The 19,280-nt window shown below is 48.4% G+C and overlaps 2 protein-coding genes across 5 annotated transcripts in view; both read left to right on the plus strand.

Moving 5' to 3' along the window:
- The first annotated feature begins 511 nt into the window (after positions 1 to 511).
- On the plus strand, positions 512 to 986 carry IGIP (IgA inducing protein). The gene has a single exon (XM_006172905.2). It carries the CDS (start codon positions 655 to 657, stop codon positions 814 to 816), a length of 162 nt encoding a protein of 53 aa, XP_006172967.1. The 5' UTR covers positions 512 to 654; the 3' UTR covers positions 817 to 986.
- A 17,407-nt stretch (positions 987 to 18,393) lies between these two features.
- The window catches only part of CYSTM1 (cysteine rich transmembrane module containing 1), a 68,368-nt gene continuing 67,481 nt past the window's right edge, over positions 18,394 to 19,280 (plus strand). Inside the window, exon 1 of one of the 4 annotated variants that reach the window (XM_032476878.1) lies at positions 18,394 to 18,584. In XM_032476878.1, coding sequence (XP_032332769.1) covers positions 18,511 to 18,584 — 74 coding nt within the window. In that variant the 5' untranslated portion in view covers positions 18,394 to 18,510. The remainder of the gene's footprint in view (positions 18,585 to 19,280) is intronic. The other 3 variants (XM_032476880.1, XM_032476879.1, XM_006172904.3) reach the window with 3 other exon arrangements.

The following is a 19,280-nucleotide window of genomic DNA, read 5'->3' on the forward strand; positions in this document are numbered from 1 at the left end:
TGGTCCCTGTTGCTGACAGTATTAAGTTATATTCTGATGTAAGACTAACTTTATTAAAGAATGTAAACATTAATGTTTTCTTATGGGAAAACAAATAAAGTATAAAGAAGACAATTCTTTTCATTAAAACATACTGTGTATTTACACTTGCTAGACCCAGCACCACTTATAAATTTAGTACACTGTTCAAAATTTTAGTTAACACAGCTGGCATGGTTGTGCTCCATTTGAAAGTCTAAGAGTAGGTATTGTTGGAATCTAAACAGTTTGTATTTGTCTGCTGTGAATCATAATCTTGAAATTTCTAATCAAGTTTGTAAAATTTTTATAGTAAAACATTTTAATGACAATTTAAAAATTTATCTTCTCTAAAGAATGGTCAAAACAATATCCTTTCAGAAATAGAATTGTTCTTTAATATCTTTCCAAAATGACTTTGGTTAAATGGACCAGATGTATGTTAGTTAAAATTTAGGACAAAGTTGTAATATTCTTTGAGTTTACAAGTTAATCCTTATTGGAGATGTGCCAATTATACAGTAGAATATCATTAATTTGCACTGTTTGGGGACCCCATTAAGAATGCTGAATTTTGCCAACTAAGAAGTAAGCAATTGCAATTTTAAAAGTAAATTTGAGCATTCTGTATTAAATATGTGCAGTTATTATCACATGAAGAAGCGCAGTGTGTCGGGCTGTAATATAACCATACTTGCTGTCATGTTCTCCCATCTCAGTGCTGGGAACTCACCATGTGGAAACCAAGCAAATGTGTTGTGCATCAGCCGGCTTGAGTTTGTTCAATATCAAAGCTGAAACTAGCGAGGTCTGCTGTACTGCTTATTGAAGTATTGTGATTCTTTTAGGCATTGATTCTTACAAAATATATACTGTAACAGTATACTTTGTACAGATTTAAATTTTATTTGAAAAAATGAAATAAAGTAGGCAAAAAAATAAAGATGTTTATTTTTCATGTGACTGTATAAACAGATCAGTCTTTTGTTTCAGTGCCTTTGTTGGGGGGGGGGGTTACGGTTGCTCTTGGAATTTTTTTCTGATAGAAACCATTTTCAGGATTTTGTAGCAAGTATACTTGCCTGATCATTAATTGGCTACAAGCACTAAGTGTGCTCTCTCACACTGGAAAACTCTATTTTCTATTAAATTTATTTAGTTTTAAAGTTTTTATGTGAATGGCTTCCCTATCTTGCTTCTTGAGTCAGTTTTTAAAATTCTCTGGTGGTGTGGCGGTTAACCAAACCATGACAATTAAAGAGAAAGGGACACTTTCCCCATTGATCATGCCCCTTTTCCACGGAGGGCTTTTTGTTTTGTGTTGTTTTAAATTTGAAGTTGATTTTGAGTAGTGGAAGGGTTACAAAGGAGTACATGACAAAAGATGAAGAGAATCCTCTACAGAAAATAGAGGTTGTGCTTGAAAATAAGATCCTTTCAATACTCCATTTCTAGTGAGTGCGGTGGTAGACAGTGAATGAAGTTACCAATAAAAATGTGGCACAGGCGTGATCCTTCAGCATAGTTTTAGCGGGATCTTCTCTTAGAAGATGAGATTATCTGACCAAAAAGAACCATCCCAGTTTTGCCTCTAACACAAAAAACTAGTAGAGGCTTCAGGTATATGATATTTTCCTCAACCTTTAGAAATGGAGTTGGAAGTTTTATGTGTGCTTTCTCCTCATGTTATCTCTTCTGACGCTTTCACTTACTTTCAGGCTGGATATGAGAAGGCTTGGAACAAGTAGTTGCAGGAACCTTTTTCCTGCAAAAACCACACTGTGAAAAAATTGTCTTTGTTATTTAAATGTATATGACAGTGGTTATATTCTTTTTATGGATGCATAGCCATAGAAATATCTCAAGTTCATAGTAGCACAGGCTTCCCTGAGTAAATCCCAAGAAAGTGTTGTTGTTGTTGTTGTTGCTGCTGTTTTGGTTTTTTCTTGCTAAAATGGCCCTCCTTTGTAGAGAAACCATCTGTTGGACTACAGCTAGCCATAGCTAGCTAGCTGTTGAACTAGCTCACCCATCTGATGGCCACCAACTCCAGTAAAAATAGTACAGAAACTTTGCTACATGAAAAGTTAAAGCTGACGGTGCCTCTGTTCCGCGTAGGTAGTAGTGAAGGGTGGAGGTGGCGGGTACTAAGAAACTGTGGTTTTCCCTAAGTTCGGCAGTGCTTCTGATTTGGGTGGCACACAGAGGGCAAGTGGGTACTTTGAGGAGATCAGATTCTTCTCTCTCCTCAAGGTGGGATCAGACAATCTCTGGGTCCCTGTCCGAGAAGAGGGCTCTCTAGTACAGAAGGTTGTGGTAGAAACTCTAGCCATGATCTGTAATAAGTATAAGAGAATGAAAAGCCAGAAGCTGGGACCCTTCCTAACTGTCCTGTGGCCTTACTCTTTCAAAGATTCCAAATGGGGCTATGATTAAATATGACCTGTGGTCATTTTGGAGAGCTGGAGGTGAGGGTCTACTGCAGGCCTCCAGGGGAAACATCCCAGACTAGGAGTAGGTCTGAACTACATACAGGGCAAAATTTAAAGGCCCATAAGAGCCCTTCAAGAAAGGGGCCCAGCATGGTCAACAGATCTATTATCATTTTTATTTAGCACTTTCTTTTTTAAATTGATACAATTGGCAATCTCTTCCTACCCCCACCTCTAATGGATGTTAACTTTTATTTAACCATGTGGCATGTCATTTACTTTGGCTCTTTTGCATGGTTTTTAGAAATCTCTTTGTTCCTAGTGCCAGTAACAATTTCTTTCTTAGCAGACAGGACTTTTTGATTTGGGGTACTGGATTTTGGAAGAGATTCTGCTCATTCAGGATCAGAGGAAAGAGAAATCTCTTTTTCAGTGTTTGCTAGCTAACCTCAGGGCCAGCACGCATCACTACTGTTTTCATTTCAGCAGCATCCCCCACACTTCTCGAACTTGAGGAGGAGCTACTTTTTATTCTCTGAAGATGGGGATTCTACCTTAATTTCGCAAATATCCAGAGTGTTTCCAATAAGTTGTTCCAGTTTTCCTACCAACGTTGATTTTCATTCATTTTGATTTGTTCAAATCAGGCCATTTGGCACTTAGGTTGGCAGTGAGAAAATGTCACAAAACAGACTCACTGAATGTTGCAGTGTTTAAAAGAGCAGGATATCCCCACCTTACAGCCAGCAGGGTTGTTCAGTTAACCCCGCCATCCTAGGAATCCAGATTCTCCCTGCCTGCCCAGCTCACAGCTCAGACCTTCCCCAGGGAGCAGAAGTTTCTCTGTCAGCCTCCTGGGGAGATTGGCAGCAGCAGCTCCAGTCTAGCTCAGCTTTTTTCTTTTGGTCTCTGGCAGTGACACCAAGGGTGGGTCTGTACTGCCAACATCCTAAATTTTTCCAAGCCCACCATTTTTTTTTAAACTAATGTTGAGTGCTTAATATATGCAAGCTAAGTGTTTTATCTAGGTTATTTCTTTAAATCTTACTACAACCTTATAAAATAGGCACTGTTGTTATCCCTATTCTACAGAAGAGGAAACTAAAGACACAGAGAGATTAAGTAACATGCCCATGGTCACACAGTCAGAATTCAGGTCATGAGTCCTGGCAAGCTGATGCCAAAGCATGCCCTTGGTCTCAGTCACTCTAGTGTGTTGTCTTCCTCATGAGGTCCTCCTTCCTCTTCCCCTAATTTGTAGGGTCTCCCTCATTTGGACCGATGGTGCCTCGCCTCAGGATCTATTTAGCTGGATGGCAAGGCCAGTGTTCCCTGAAGCACAGGAAGATTTTTCTGTATAGCACAAAAGCCACACTTCCTGTTCAGAAGGTTGATTCATGAATGAATTCACATCTTCATTTCCCCCTCCCCTTTCATGGAGGAATGACTTACTCAGAGCAGGTTTGAGGAAAGCTGGCAAATGGCCCTTCCAAGCCTCTCTCCACTGCTCTTGCTTAAAGTAAGTACAGCACTGAGTACTGTTCCTGCCTCTTCCCATCCTCACCACAATGACCTGATCAAAGAGCTCTGTGAATGAGCTCTTCAATTCTGTTTAGTGGCGTCGTCGATTCCTTTCTTATTCCCAGATTGTACCCCTCAGCAGACACCCTGTCTTCCTTACGGCACCCTTCCTTCCTTCCTTCCTTCCTTCCTTCCTTCCTTCCTTCCTTCCTTCCTTCCTTCCTTCCTTCCTTCTCTTCTGTCTAGGTCCATTTGGCTTCAGATACAGGCTCAAAAAGGATCAGGGACAGTTTCTAGGAGAGGATCTGGATCTGCCCAGATTCCCAAAACCTCACTATTCACCAGCCATTGGCCCTATAATTGGATTGGTCAGGGCCAGCTCTGTGGTTTCCAGGTCAGAGTTTTGCTTGGGCTTTCACGTTTCTGAAGGCACTTTCCTGCATCCTCTAGAATGCTATTTCCCAGGTGCTTCCTGACGTCCAAGGGGAGGTCTAGAGTCACTCTCCAGGGGCTTCTTCCAAAAATAAAATATGAAGTTCCTTGGGACTTAAGGGTGGTTTCGAGGGCTGTGGTATCTGCTAGAACTCTTGTCTGAAAAGGGAAGATCATAATCCCTCATGTTTTTTGATATCCCCTAAAGCCGTGATTCTCAGGCTGTGGCCTCTGGACCAAGAGCATTGGCATCCCCTTGGAAATTGTTAGAAATGTAAATTTTTGGTCCTTACTACAGACTGAACTGAGTCGGAACCTGCAGGGGCCCAGCAATCTCTGCTGTAACAAGCCTCCAGCTGACTCTGCTACACATTGAAGTGTGAAATATGTGAACTTTTTCGGAGTTTTAGGTTTAAGAATCTGAGGAAAGCTTGGGGCCCTTTTGGCTGCTTCACTGACTGCCTGAAGCCTGAGTCAAGAATCCCTGCTCTGGAACTTAGATCTTGTCCATGCCTCTCTGGCTTCCACCCTTTCCATACCTCCTTGAGAAGGGGTGGCCACATGCTCCCTGCTGGTTCTTTAACCTGTGTCCTGTCAATGAGAATGGGTAGTCCTTGAACCAGAGAGCGCAGAGGAAAGGGCTTGCTGTTCTGTGTATGTGCTGCAACTGTAGCCTGTGGCCTCTATTCAGAAACCAGTTGCTCCGGCATGAGGCACCAGGCCAATGCCTGGGCAAAGAGAAAAGCAATTCCTCCTCCTGGAGCTGGGAGCTTTGTGTCAGAGCAGAACTGCTAAAAACTGCTGAACTTTCTGTGACAGTCCTGGCTGGGGCATATTGCTTTGTCAATGGCAAGTCCTGGTTATGCATGTTGTCCCTGATTAATTGTTTGTGGCACCCCCCCCCCCCCGCCCCGTTCACTTGCACAAGTATCCTGGTTTGGATGACAAATTATATGGTCACTCCTTTTCTCACCTAACAGCCTTCTCACTGGTCTGCTTCTAGCCATTCTTGGCCCCTGCAATCCATTCTCTACACAGCAGCTAACTTACAAATATGGTTACAAGGCCCTTATGATCTGGCCCCACCTAATTCCCCAGTTTTCCCTCCTTCCTTTTACCTCCTTGTTCATCTCTCTTAAGCCATACTGGTCATCTTCCTGAATCTTGACTGCATGGAGCACATTGCTACCTAAGGGTCTTTGGCTTTGCTCTTCCCTCTGCCTGGAACATACTTTCCTATAAATCCTCACACCCTGGCCCTTTTTCATAATCAGGCCTCAGCTTTCACGTTCCCGTTTCAAGGAGGCCTCCTTCTAATCACTCTCCTTCACTTCTCTGTTTCAGTTTTCTTCCCAGTGCTTAACACTGTCCAGAACTGTCTTTTCTATCCTTTTCTGTCGATGGGTTAACACTATGTGGGCAGGACTAAGGCATCCCCAGGGCCCAGACAAGTCTGGCACACAGCAGGTACTCAATAAACATCTCTTAGCTAAGTGGCTAGACTTTAGCAACTCTGGGAGTTGCTGTCTCCAGGGCTGACTTCCTTATCCACACTGAATGCAAGTATTGTCATCCTGTTTTATCTCACCTTGGGTCCACAGGTGGCATAGGACAAGGACCCTTAATATAAGATGATTTTTTTCTGCCTGCTGCCAACCCTTCTTAGCTTCTTGTACCTCCCATCTCTATATGGATCTCAGCATCTCCTCTGCCTAGATGTTTCATCTCCAGATGAGGTTCTGGGGAAAGGGCAGTAACCCTGGACTCAACAGGTAGCTTAATGCCCACTCTGCCCACAACTGTCTCCCAAAGCACTGTTGATTGGGCTCCAGTCAATCGTCATGTACTTGGGGGACCCCTTGGCCACTAAGCAAATGATGGGCAGGCTTCTTCTGGACTTTTCCCTTGATGAGCTGGGAACTCACTCTTCCTGGAATCCACTAGTTGAGGGAAAGGAGGAGACTAGCTATCCAAGGGGTGATACACCCTGTTTCCAAATGCTGAGGGGCAGGAGGTGTCGAGAGAAGTATGGCCTGTGTAGCACATTAACATTACTGGTGACATTTCACCAAATCCTGGCTCTTCTGCTCTCTGTCCCTTGCTCTACCCCCCAGTCTTTAAAATGGGAGTAGTGAAACCAAACCCCCTCCCCGCAACAACTTTCCAGGGAAGAAGTGAAAAAGAACCTCCTTCCTTCATTCTTAACCTGAGGAGGAAATGAGGCTCCTGCGCTCAGCTGAGTTTAAAATAAATTTAGGCTCCAGGGTAAATTTAGGACTATGGAATATGGACTCAAATAGCAAAGTCATACAGAGACAGGAGATAGAGTTTGAGGGTTTCCAACCAACTCTCTGTGAAGTGAGCCCTTGATGAGAACCAGACTGTGGCATGGTGGGCAGAGGACAGAGAAGGGGAAGCGAGGGCTTGGAGACCAGACCATCACTCTGGAGGATTTCCAAGGTCTTGGTCTGAGTTCTGGCCTTTGGGGAAGGAGCATGGAAGGGGAGGTTAAAAGTGTTAGGTTTGAAGTCAGGCTTTGGTGCGAATCCAGACTCTGTCACTCACTAGCTTTGCGGCCTTCAGCAGCTCTACCTAACTTTTCCTGGTCTCAGTTTTCTCATCTGTAAATGGGATGAGAGTGCCTACTTCATTTGATTGTTGGGAAGATTAAATGAAATACTTTATGTGAATGGCTTGTAGCACAGAGTAGTGTTTGATAAATGCTATCATCATCATTATCCTCGCTCTTGTGCCATTGGTAAAAAGGGAGACAAATGCGGAATTTGAGTAGTTGATAGGAGCGCTGCCTCCAACAGCCCCTTCATTCCAGGTAGAGAAACCATGAAAAGAGCAGATGCCTTATGATCAGCTAGTCTGCATTTAGTGGAAGGGAGGGGAGCCCATGCTGACCCCTTCCCATTTCAGCTTTGGTCCTGCTGTCATACCTTTCCACAGCCAGCCCAAGGAGGCTCCAGTCTGTGATGCTCTCTTCACAGGCCTAGTTGTATACTGGACCCGATTTATTTTTGGTTTGTCACTTAGTATCTCTGGGCCAGGCCTGGGGTGTCTGAGGTTTTCTGGAGATGGTAGAGGAGAGTGCCCTTTTGAAAAACAAAAGGAGGTCTCAGTCTAGGGGCTCTGCTTCCTTCTGGCCGTAGGCAACAGGAGAGAATCTGCCATCTGCTGAGGGTGTGGGATGACAAGAGGTCAGTGCTGAATATTAATTCACCTGTTGGACATCTAAGATAGCAGTTAATCAGCCCTGGGAAACAGCTCTTACATAACAAAAGGAGAGATTTGCCTTTGGCAGAAATTCTTAAGCTGGGGCTTTTGGGGGGTCTGTAAAGCTCCTGATATTTTACATAAGATTATACCTGTATGTGCAAGGTACCTTTTCCTGAGAAGAGGTTCCATGGTTTTCTTCAAAACTCTCAAAGGAAGTCACAGCCCAAATAGGTTCAGAATCACTGGTCCTGATCTGAAAGTAGAAATAGAACCCTCCCCTAGGGGGTCTCTAAGAGGCTGCATCCTTCAGCCTGGCTGATCAGCATGGCTGTTAATGAAAAGGGCCTGGAAGAGGGCTTGCTTAGGCTTCAAGGAAAGACACCTGTTCTCCTTATTGGACATGGGTTGATTGGTTGGAGCCTCCTCTGTCCACTGGGAAGTTGGAGATTTTGAGCTAGCTAAATATCTCCTATTTTCCCTGAATTTTTGTTGCAATATCATAACACACTCTAAACTGCTATATTTTGTGCCAGATGGGAGGACTGGTCTTGTGTCATCTCGGAGGTGGGAGGCACGGTTGGGTGACGGTGCTGGGTGCGTGCTGGTAGTAGTAATGGTGGGTGAGGGGTGCAGGGGTCTCCTTATGTTGCCCTCATTTGGATACTTGGTTTATGGTTGGTACTCAGCCAGTTTTTACATGGATATGGAGTTGTTTCCTTCCCTTTCGGAGACATTAAATCTGAGTTTCATAGTCCATTTTTTAAGTTCCCTGAGGCTAGTGACTCCTCCTCACCCCTGTGGTGTCCTTTCATGAGGGATCGGGTGCCTTGGTCTTCTCCCTAGCTGTGCTTATTTTACTTCTGACCCCTCACCCTACAAATCCTGAAAAATTGCTCTGAAAGCCAACTCAGGGCCTGTGAGAATGTTTGATGCTTCTTGGAATATGACTCCATCTTTGGGTCTCTGCCCCACTTCTGGCCAGTCCTGGTATTGTCTCCTGGTTTTCTCAATACCCATCCTTCCTTGTTGCAGCTTCTCATGTTATAAAATGGCACCTATCTCCCTGCTGAGAATTTCTCCCTCCTCTCAAACCCCAAGTCCATGTGCTCAACTCAGATTAGTGGATGGCATCAGAATACGGCAGAGGTTTCCTAAGACTTGGCTGTCCTAATCGAATCAGGCAAGCACACTCTGAGCTCAGAGTCGGCTCACAAGTACGAAGTACGGGCTGAGAGTAGCTGAGCACAGTGGTTCCCTGGACTCCCTCAAGAGCAGAGCCTGCTTCCTGTAGGGTGAACTGGCTGACAAAAGCTCCATGAGACAAGTTTCATTTTGCTTAGAGGGCCTTGAGTCGCAGTGTTCTCCAGACATGAAACAGAGACAAGTCTATAGGACGTAAGCCTCTGACAAGGCCACCCAGCCCACCCCAAAATAAAGGGACATCCATCGTCACTGCTACTAGGGGTCTGGGCAGAGGCCATCATCCCTGGACTGCCCTGATCCCCACAGAGCTGAGGGGTCTCATGGAGGTATTAAAGCCCTCACAGGACAGCATTTTCTCTGCATGCTCTTCCGAAAGGCTCTCTCTGCTGGGAAAATGAGGTCTTGGGAGGAGCTGCCTGAACCACATCCACTCTGTGAAAGATGGGCCTATGAACTGGAGACCATGATGTCTGACAGTCAGCCTGTCCTCCTTCTTCTCACCCAGGGCCAGCAAAACTGTTTCTACTTACATCCTTCTTCATGGTCTCATCTCCTGTACCCCGCTCCACTTAACCTGCTGGTTTTGAGCTAGCTCTGAATAACGATGACTTGAGTTATCTCTTGATTGTAGGGCTCTGGAGATGTTGGACAATGGGGAGTAGCCACCCTCTGGTGTTTCACTGCTTCCTCCTGAACCGTGACTTCTACAAAGGAATTGTGAGGGAAAAGAAAGGCCTTCAAGGCCATCTGGCCTCACAGTCTGCTCCCAGACAGAACCAGCCACCTGTCAGTCCAGGCCGACCAGTCCATTTAGCCTTATAATGGTTCCTTGAATTGTACAGAGGCTTTTAATTTTGACCAAATGTATCTGTCCTCTCCTTTATGGCTTTGTATTTTATGGTGTTTAAATAAGGTTTCCCCATCCCCAGATAATAAACATATTCTCCCATACTTTCTTATATTTCTTTTGTAGTTATGTTTCTATGTTAGCTCTTTAATTCATCTGAAATTTATTTCATATATGGTGTGAGTTAGGGATCTAACTTTGTTTTGTTTGTTTTGTTTTTGCTGATTCACATGCTGCCCAGAATTATTTATTCTATAGGCCATTCTCTCCCCAGTGACTTGAAATACTATTTCTCATATTCAAAACTCTCATAAATACATGTGACTGTTTCTGGATTCTCTATTCTGTTGCATTGAACTTTTTTATATTCCTTGTATCAGTACACCATTTTAATAGTAGCTTTTGAGTATATTTTGATACAGTGTATTTTTCTCCTTCATTTTCCCCCCCAGATTGTTTTGTTTTTCTTACGTATTTTTTCTCTCCAAATGTACTTTTCAATCAGCTTGTCAAGTTTCATTTAACAAGGCCTGTTAGGATTTTGGTTGTGATTTTATTTACTATGTAAATTAAGTTGGGAGAGAGTTGATATCTTTATAATATTGAGTCTTCTTATTCAGAAATAGAATGTCTCAGTTATGTTCTTAAGGGCCTCTAGGGGAGACATTCTCTCTTCTCTTGACTCTTTCAGTCCCTCAGTGTCCACTGGCTGGTTCCCTGAGCCATCAGGCCTTGTGTTGCAGTGTCCTGTGATTCTAGCTTACTCATTCCTTCTTCCCACTCAGATGGACGAAACAGTTGAGTATTTGCTTTTGCTCAGGAACTCTGAGCTTTATCTTTATAAGATGCAAAAGAACTCCAGGGAAATTGTCCCATTTTTTTGTCCCTTCCCTTTATATTCCGTCCCTGGAATCTCCCTTCTCATCTTGCTCCCTCAGGAATTCCAATATTTCAAATCTAGAGTAGGACAGCTTAATGTTTTCTTTAGTCCAGATTTCGCTGAGAATCTGGTTGGTCTGAAAGACACCCCCTCATTCTGACCTTCTCTCTTTTCACATTGTTCCATGTAATTTCTAAGCTTCATCCAGACAAGATGATATGTTGAAAAAGAACTCACAGGTATTCGAGGGAATAGCAGTGTTAGTGATTCTATGGCAACTGCCTGCAATAAAAGCAAGAGCTTCTTACCCAAGATCTGCCAACAGGTACCAGCCTATGACTCTGCTCACCACCTTCAATTTTACAGGTGTCTAGGAATTCCCAGCCTTTTTTTTTTTTTTTTTTTTTGGTTGATGGAGGTACTGAGGATTGAATACAGGACCTTGTGCATACATAGCACTGAGCTATACCCCACCCCCTCCCAGCCATTTTTGATTCCTGACTTCTGTCATGTGCACCAGCCTCAAGAGGCAGGTTGTTAGATCTGGCAGACTCCTCAAGTCTCTTTCAGGGACAGCAGTATCCAGCTGTTTTGCTGCCAGTACAAAAGTCCAAAGAGCCAGAACTAAAGTTGTGTAGGCTCTCAGACCAGGTGGCAGCCAAGAAGTAAGAAAACAGGAGCCTGATCCAAGGTCCAGGTCCCCACCTTACCCCCCAGAATAGCTGAATGTGCTTTAAGGCCAGGTACAGTGTCAATACAAAGACATAGGCAGTTTGCCCAAAGCATTTGCATGTACACCTAGGTATCTAGAAAGGCCACAGAATCCCGACATCCAGACACTCTTTACCCAGCCATGTTCCTCTCTTGTTTCTGCATCACCTCCTGATTCCAGGCACCTTGGGGCCAGGTCAGCACAAATTACCACTAAAATATTCCCCGTGGCCTTGACAAATCCTCACCTGCTGCTTATCCGAGGGATAAGATTTCAGGGTAAGGACTGCAGAATTTGTTACAGTGATTGGAAAATAACTCTAACATAAGACTATTACAGAAAATGATTCCTAGACATTTGCGTTTCAAAGGACAGAATGAGGCACTCCAGCATAGTGAACCAATTTCAGGGACAGGAAATCTGCCACAGTGGCTGAAAAGTTCTGGTAACACACACAGAGCTACAGCGTCTGATTCCTCGAGATCTCGCTTCCAAACACAATATGCTGCGAAGAATTTTCCCTGGCCACCTCCCACCGCACCCCCCAAGTTGCTCAAGGCCCAGCCAGCCACCCAGTTTTACATGTCTAAATCTGAAATCAAAGTCCCAGGCAAGGAGAGGGATTGTCACAAGTAATTGCAGCATCCCACAAGAATTTGTTTGGGAGTTAAAAGGAGCCAAACCTGGGCCTTCTCCAAAGCTTGCAAGTCTGAGCTTTTTGAGAACCACATTTGATCTGTTCCAATGTGCTGAATGTAAAGGTTTGTCTTGTGCTGGCTTGGCAGCTCTAGAGGACTCTGCAGGGCTCCTGTGGCCCACCGTGATGACCCGTGTGGCTTCCCCTAGGAGATGGTCCCTGACAGTTGGCCTTATTCTTCTGATCCATGCTCAAAACACTCTTCCAGGGAAAAAGGAGGGGTGAGGGTTCCCAGGTGGCTGCAGGAGGAACTTGGATGGGAGAGGAAGGGACACAGGCATCTGCCACACTGCCACATCCATTCTCAACAACTCATACGCTCACTCTGCCCTTGCCCTTGCCTTATTTCATTTTCTTCTTACATGTTAACTTCAGGACATCATTTTGAGATGATGTTCTCTCTTTTTGCATGTAAAAAATAGCCACTTTCAAAGTAACAGGTTAGGGCTCAAACACAATAGCTACTCCAACTGTGTCTCAAGGCAGCGCAGTATTATTGGGGATACAGTTGGTTGTAATGAACTAGATATAGTCATCGTCGTCATCATCATGACCATCATCATTCAAGAGTTAACACTTCCTGTGCCCTTACTTTGTGCACAGCCCCACTGTGAGGCTAGCATTATGATTTCCCTATTTGACAGAGTAGAGGCCAGGCCTGGTGAGGTTAAATGGCCTTCCCTTGGTCTCCCTGTTGGTCAGAGGGGGAGCTGGGCCTCCAGAGGACCTGGGAGGTTGCCATGGCTCATCTTCTTCAGGAAGAAGCAGAAGGAAGCAGAGGCCCATGAGACATCTGCCAGCCCCACATCTGAAACTGCTAGGCGCTGCTGGAAGGGGCTTTCACAGCATGTCTTTCTTGGGCCCCAGGTCTCCTTCTGCTGACCCAGGACCATTGGGACATGATGCCTCAGGGATGAGGATGGAGGAGAGGGAACCGGGGAGGCCAAGCAATTCTGTCCTGTTCCTTAGAGAACACTCGTGTCTTTGTGGGCATGTGGGGCCCAGTGCCTATGTGAACGCTGCCTCCCTCCTCCCAGTTCTCCAGAACGTTGGGAGAGAGGCTTTCTCCGAGAGATGGGTTATTCCTCATCCCCACCACTCTGGCCCACACTTCAAAGAACACACAGAGAACCAGAGCAGGCCAAGGTCGATTTCTACTTGAAGGCCAACAGTCCTACTGTCCCTCAGCCTAATTTCTTTTCAGTATAGCCTAATGTCTCTCTGTCTCCTCTGCTGATTTACATGACAGGTATATTTAATTAGCCAGAGGTGAGTCAAAGTGCAGCTTGTCCTCAGAGTTAATTAATATTTACTAAGCCACCACACAGTGAATGACGCCAAGACTGGACTGTGTCCTCTATATCAGCTTAGTGAACAGACTTCAACCCCTTGTGCCTGGCTAGGATTGGGAACTGGAACCAGTCAAAGAGTAGGGATAATGGGACCCTGAGCTACTGTGAGGAGCAGATGAGGTCATGCACCTAACATGCTTGCTGCCAGAGCCCTCTTTGTGGTTGGCGACTCTGGACAGCCTGCCCCTAACTCTCCCAGCTCATCATCTGGGCAGCCTCAGTCCTCCCTGTGGAAATGTCAGCATAGCCAGTGCCTGGTATGTGGGTTCTTCAGTCTCTGTCTGCCAGGCTTGACCCCAGGACCCCATCAGAGCCTGCCCCCAGAGTTGAGTTGAGAGGTTACCATGAAGCAGCCCAACCCCAGGCATGGATAGGCCTTTCTGGATGCTAAGGCCAAGTGGGAAGACCTGCTACTGAGACAAGACCCAGTGGTCTGTCTCCAGGTACTAGAAAGATGGTTTTTCTAAGTCAAAGACTGAGGCAAGATACCAGCCCCTCTAAGACCTGAAAAGGTTTGGGCAGGAGGGCACAATGAGGTTTAGAAGTTTCATTCTGAGTTTGCCACATTTTCTGTACAAAGCCCGAGGCTGGGTAGGAATGGATCTCCCCAGTTGCCTGAGATGACTTCAGTAAGGAAAATGGAATGTGAAATGGGGCAGAAACTGACAACAGCGACTGTCAACTACAGCCAACTCTGGTGGGTCTTAGGTTCTGAGGCCCCTGCGCCCCCTGCTGGCCCCTCAGAGAGGCTCTACCCTTTGGCTTCCTCTTTTCCAGGAAGCCGCCTGGTGCTTCCTTCTTGTTCCCAGCGCTAATTAACCTGCCCCTTCCTGCCTCACTCTTTTTAATCTTTTCACCTTTGAACCTAGGCCAAGCTTCTCCCTCTCCGTCCATAACCTGGGCTTCCTCCTTTCTGACAAAAACCTGAGTGTGACCCAAGGTTTTCGTTCTGTTTTGTTTTTTGTAGTGTATGACCCAGCCTCTTGAAGAAGCCCCTCAGAACTCTCCAAGTGGCAGCCTGCCGCAGCCAGCACCTCAGAGCAGGCTCTGCTGCTGCTTCCCAGAGGGGCATCCAGCTTCCAGCACTTCCGTCTCCCTCTGTCTCTCCTACTGCAGAAGCCAACTCGTACAGAGCCTCTGGGATTGGCCCCTCTGGCTCTCCCACACCAGCCCTCCACTCCACTCCAGAATGGACCAGGAATATCTTCTCTCTCCCTCTCCGTTTCTCTTCTCCTACCCCCTCTCTCTCCCTCTCCCCTTCCAAACCCAAACTGGCCACTAGGCAAGTTCTAACGGCTCCAGTGTTCACACTCCAGCCCATCCCCACCATGCCCTCCCCTGAAGCTCCTGCTGCCAGGTCACTTGCTGTGCCAGTTGTCTCCTGAATGTTTGTCTTCTGAAATTGGAAGCGTCTAGAGGGCAAGGATTTTTGCCTCCTACAAAGCCTAGGGCAGTGCTAGGCTCCCAATGGGCACCTAGGATCACACTGAATGCTGATCTCCTGCTAACCTCCTAGCGCTGCCTCAGAACTCTCTGCCTGTGCAAGGTCCAGGGAGTGGCAGGTCCCGGAATGGCTGGGTCTTGAATTGTCAGGTCACTGCAGGAGGAGGGAAGAGGCGATTTCCCAGAATGGGTGAGAATAAGAGAGAGGATTTTATTTTCAGAGAGATGGAAGGGAGGTAGGACCAGTCAGGGGTGAAGTCCCTGGGTGTCAGTCATCATGCTGGTGGAGAAGCCCACGCGGTAAATGGAGGACGTGCATCCCGGGAAACCCCCCAAACCTCATAGCTGCCTCTTTCCACCGCCCCTCCATTCCTCCCAAAGGCGGCCTGCATCCCGGTTCGCAACCCTGGGACAGATTCTTGCGTGACTTCGGGCGGCGCCCAGTGCTGCTGTGGACAGCTCATTCCGCCGCGGCGGCGGCGCCCGGCGTGTCCCCGGCGCCGCCAGGGGGCGAATAGGGTGCCCGCCGGCTCTCAGGACGTCCGGCGCGCTGGCGCTGCGCTCCGGAGAGGCCCGGCCAGGAAAGACGCGCCCGCCAGAACCGCTTTGGCTGCCCCTCGCCGCCGCCGCAGCCCAGCCGGGCCGCTACTTCCAGCCCCGCCCTCGGGCCGGCTCGGTAGCTATGGGCGCCCCTGGCCGGGGCGAGGGTGCAGACGCCGCGCGCCTGCACAGGTGGCCAGGCCGCCAGCGCGCCTAGCTCCGCGCGCCCAGGGCACTGCCCGGCGGGCTCGCCGCGCTCCCTTACTGCCCCTCCGCCGTCCTCTTGGCAGCCCCGGCTCTACTCTCGAGGCCGCCCCGATTTGGGGGCCGGCGATTAAACAGGCCGCACCCCGGGCGCAGCAAATGGAGGACGCTAGAATTTAAGGAGGGAGGATGCAACTCAGTCCCCCGCCTTCTCCCCACCCCTAGGAAGCGGCCGCGGGCGGCGCGCAGGCGGGTCTCAGAGCCCTGGGGCTCCGGTCGGGCCCGGCGCGGGTGCCGGTGCCGGTGCCGGTGCCGGGGATAGACCCCGCTCGAGACTGGTCGGGTGCACCCGCGCCGCACCTATTGGAACGGGCCTTTACCCGGTCGGACCCGAACCCGCCTCTACGGTCACAACATCCGGGCTGCGGTCACCTCCCGATGGGGCCACATTCGGCTTTAGGAAAACAAAACGAAAAAAGGGGTTTACAATTGGTATGTCAGCTCCCCTCTGGGTCAGCTCGTGGTGAGGCTGCAGCCCGAGACCCCGACGGCTCAGAACAGAGACCAGCCCCCGGGCTTTGGCACTGCTGAGGATCTTTCCACTTGATGAGATGCTGTTTCGGTAGAAAAAGAGTCCGTTTTTTTTTTTTTTTTAACCCAAGTCCGCCTTTATCAAAACATGTCAGGCCTGACAGAATTAGAGATAAAAGTGTGTGCCTGTGTGTGTGTGTTTAAATCCTCTTTATGCCCCCCACCCACACTAGCCAGCATCCATTCTGGGTAAATATTTCTCCCCTTGAATAAAAGGAAGTCAAGTTTATGCTTCGTTTCAAAGGGAGTCTTTGAAATGGTACCTCTTGCTGCTAGTCAAGAATTCACATTTTATTTTGTTTTGATTTGGTTAGGTTTGGGCGTTTTTGCAACCCTCAAAGCAAGAATTAAAGGTTAAATTATGTCTCAAGCTGCACATCACCTGTAGTTTCAAATCCTAACATTTAGCACAGGCTTTCACAGCAGGAGCGCCAGGGCTGACATCTGCGTCGGGTTGTTTTCTGGTCCATCCACGCTGGTCAGATAGATGCTCAGATAGACTCCTGGGGGAGGGGATCCTAAATGAGTGCATTTCTCTGCCCATCAGGAGTCAGGAATCCCTAAGACAAGACCGGTTTGTTGGCTAAGAGGAGCCAACACTACATGGCTTAATTGCTTTCTGAGATACGGGGTTGGGCTGCAAACTCCGGACTTTATGTCTGTTTAGTACCTGGGACCTGGGTCCCAGGAGACTCTCTACCTCCTCCTCAGTTCATCTGGACATGAAAGATGGGCCCAGAAATCAACCTATGGTCAGAGAGCCTGGGCTATTCTGCAGCCCTGAGGGACCCTCACTCCACAGGACACAGCGCTAAGGCTCTGCTCACTGGGCAGGGGATCCACCCCAAGCCCAGTGCAAGATCCCACCCCTGCTCCCTCGGTCTGTCAGTTCCCTGTGTGTCTGAGACTTCCTCGCTCTCTGAAGGTAAGGAATGGCCTGATGTCTAGAGCCTCACATGCAGAGTGGCACCTGTGGGAGCCCCTAGCCCCAGCCCCCAACCTCAGGAGGCTTTGGAGATGGGGTCAGGTGAACAGCCTGTACCACCGCAGCCTCGGGCTCTGGCCCAGACACCTCCCCTGCTGCCACCCTGGGTCTTCTTTGAGCTTTCCTAGAGATAAGTGCTTACCGGGTGTGGCTCCCACAGAGTTTCCCTGTTCACCCAAAGGCAGCGACCTGCCCAAAGAGCACCCCCAGCTCAGCCCACCCGAAAGCCTCAACTCTCATGCTCTTCTAGAGTCAGCACGACCATTCCACCCCTCTCAGCTCTGCTGGGGAGCCCTCTGTTCCCAGGAGAGCCACCCAGAGGAGAAGGCCATGTCCTCACTGCCTAACAGGTGGGAAGGGATAGACATTATCACATCTGCAAAGGCTCTTCTTGGCTCACCTCTAATCCCAGTGAGTCTCCCATCCCACACTATTTAGTGGGCACCTGCTTTGTACCAGGCACTGTGCCAGGGGTCAGGGATACAAAAATAAATGAAGCGGTTCCTGCCCTTACAAAGCTCATGGTATCTGACGAAGGAATTTATTCTTTAACTCATTCATTCACCAGATGAATGAGGCTCTGTACCAAGTGCTAGTGAGACAGCGAAGAAGACAAGCACAGCCCCAGCCATCCCAGTAGTAGCACCTTGTAGACTCACAGTCCACAGGGGAGACAGACGTCAATCTAACCATCTGGCAAACAGAATTATCAACCACGGTAAAGAGAATCACAGGATGCTTTTGAGCGCAGGTAAAGAGGGGAGGGGGAGGGGGAGCCGGTCTGACAGGCACCGGCAGTTAGGAGGGGACTGCCCGGAACACATACCCAGCAGAAACTGGTATGGTGCTTCTCTTCCTCCTGAAGCATGACCCTAGAACTTCAAAAAGGCCTCTCCCTGTACCGAAAAGGCCCCTCCCTGTACCCTATCCCTCACCCCCACACCCAGGAAATCTGCTAGCTCCTCTCAGGATGCCAGGCGCCTTTCCCTGCTGCCCGTGGGTGGCAGGAGGCCACAGTGCCCCTTGTGGCCACTGACTGAAGTTCCCAGGCCAGTGGAGGGGTGGGGTTTCAGGCTGTGGGGCCGTGGTGTCCCAGCCTCCCGAGCTCCACCAACTGGCCTCAGTCCTTGCGCAGATTCTTTCTCGCGTGCTCGCTCTTGCTCGCTCTCGCTCGCTCGCTCGCTCTCTCTCTCTCTCTCTCTCTCTTTCTCTCTCTCGCTCTCTCTCTCGCTCTCTCTCTCTCGCTCTCCCTCTCTCTCCTCTCTCTCTCCCTCTTTCTCTCCCTCTCCCCCCCCCCCCGCCCCACCCGTCCTCTCTCTGTCTCCTCTCCAGGAGAGACCTCCAGGGTGGCCTGCCTGAAAATGCCAGGATCCCTCAGCTGACAGCCAAGTGCCTATACTGCTGTCACAGGTTAGCCAGCAGCAGACCATGTGGTTGAGGTGGCCTAGACCCTCAGGCAGCTGTGGCCTCTGCGTTTGCTTCCTTTTGAATCTACAGATGTGGTGAGTGCTACTTGCTGTGTGGCCCCACATAGTGAGGCCAGAGCCTGGGACCCAGGGGAGTACCTTTCACACCTACTTCCCTCTGTGGCCCAGGCCTCTGAGGATGTGGGTCTCTTAGCCTCCCGCTCTGCACTCTGCCACCCACTCCACATTCAGGTGGCTACAAAGCTTTGTAGCTGGATTTGGTTGCCCCGAGACCCCGAACACAGAGAAAGAGGCCACTTCTGCTGGTATCATTGCCCATGGGTCATCTCTATGGAGAGGAAGGTTTGAGGATCCGCTCTGGAAAGCAGAAGCAGGCACTGAGCAAAAGAGTGATCCTTGTTATCACTTTCTGGCCAGGCATGCATCCCAGCCCACTGTCAAGTGCCTCATGGCCCAGAACTTCCCCTGGATACCACGGACCCTCGTCCCAGAATAGCCCTGTCTTCCATGCTGTGGAAAGGTGTGGCCCCAGGGAGGGAACAGGGTAAAGGTGAGGGGTGCAGAACTCCTGCAAACAAGATGCCATGCCAGCACTCAGAGCTGCCCTCCTCTCTCCAGAGGGGATTGCACATCTTCGGGAGAGAGAGTCACCACTTGTCCAGAGTAGCCGGGGGAGCGAAGGGGCTCATTATGGGGATTATTACATTCAGTCTTTAAAGCCACCCTAAGAAGGTGCTGTAAATTATCCATTTTACAGAAGAGGAAACCTGG

Source organism: Camelus ferus, chromosome 3 (genome assembly GCF_009834535.1).
Source record: "Camelus ferus isolate YT-003-E chromosome 3, BCGSAC_Cfer_1.0, whole genome shotgun sequence".
NCBI lineage: Eukaryota > Metazoa > Chordata > Mammalia > Artiodactyla > Camelidae > Camelus > Camelus ferus.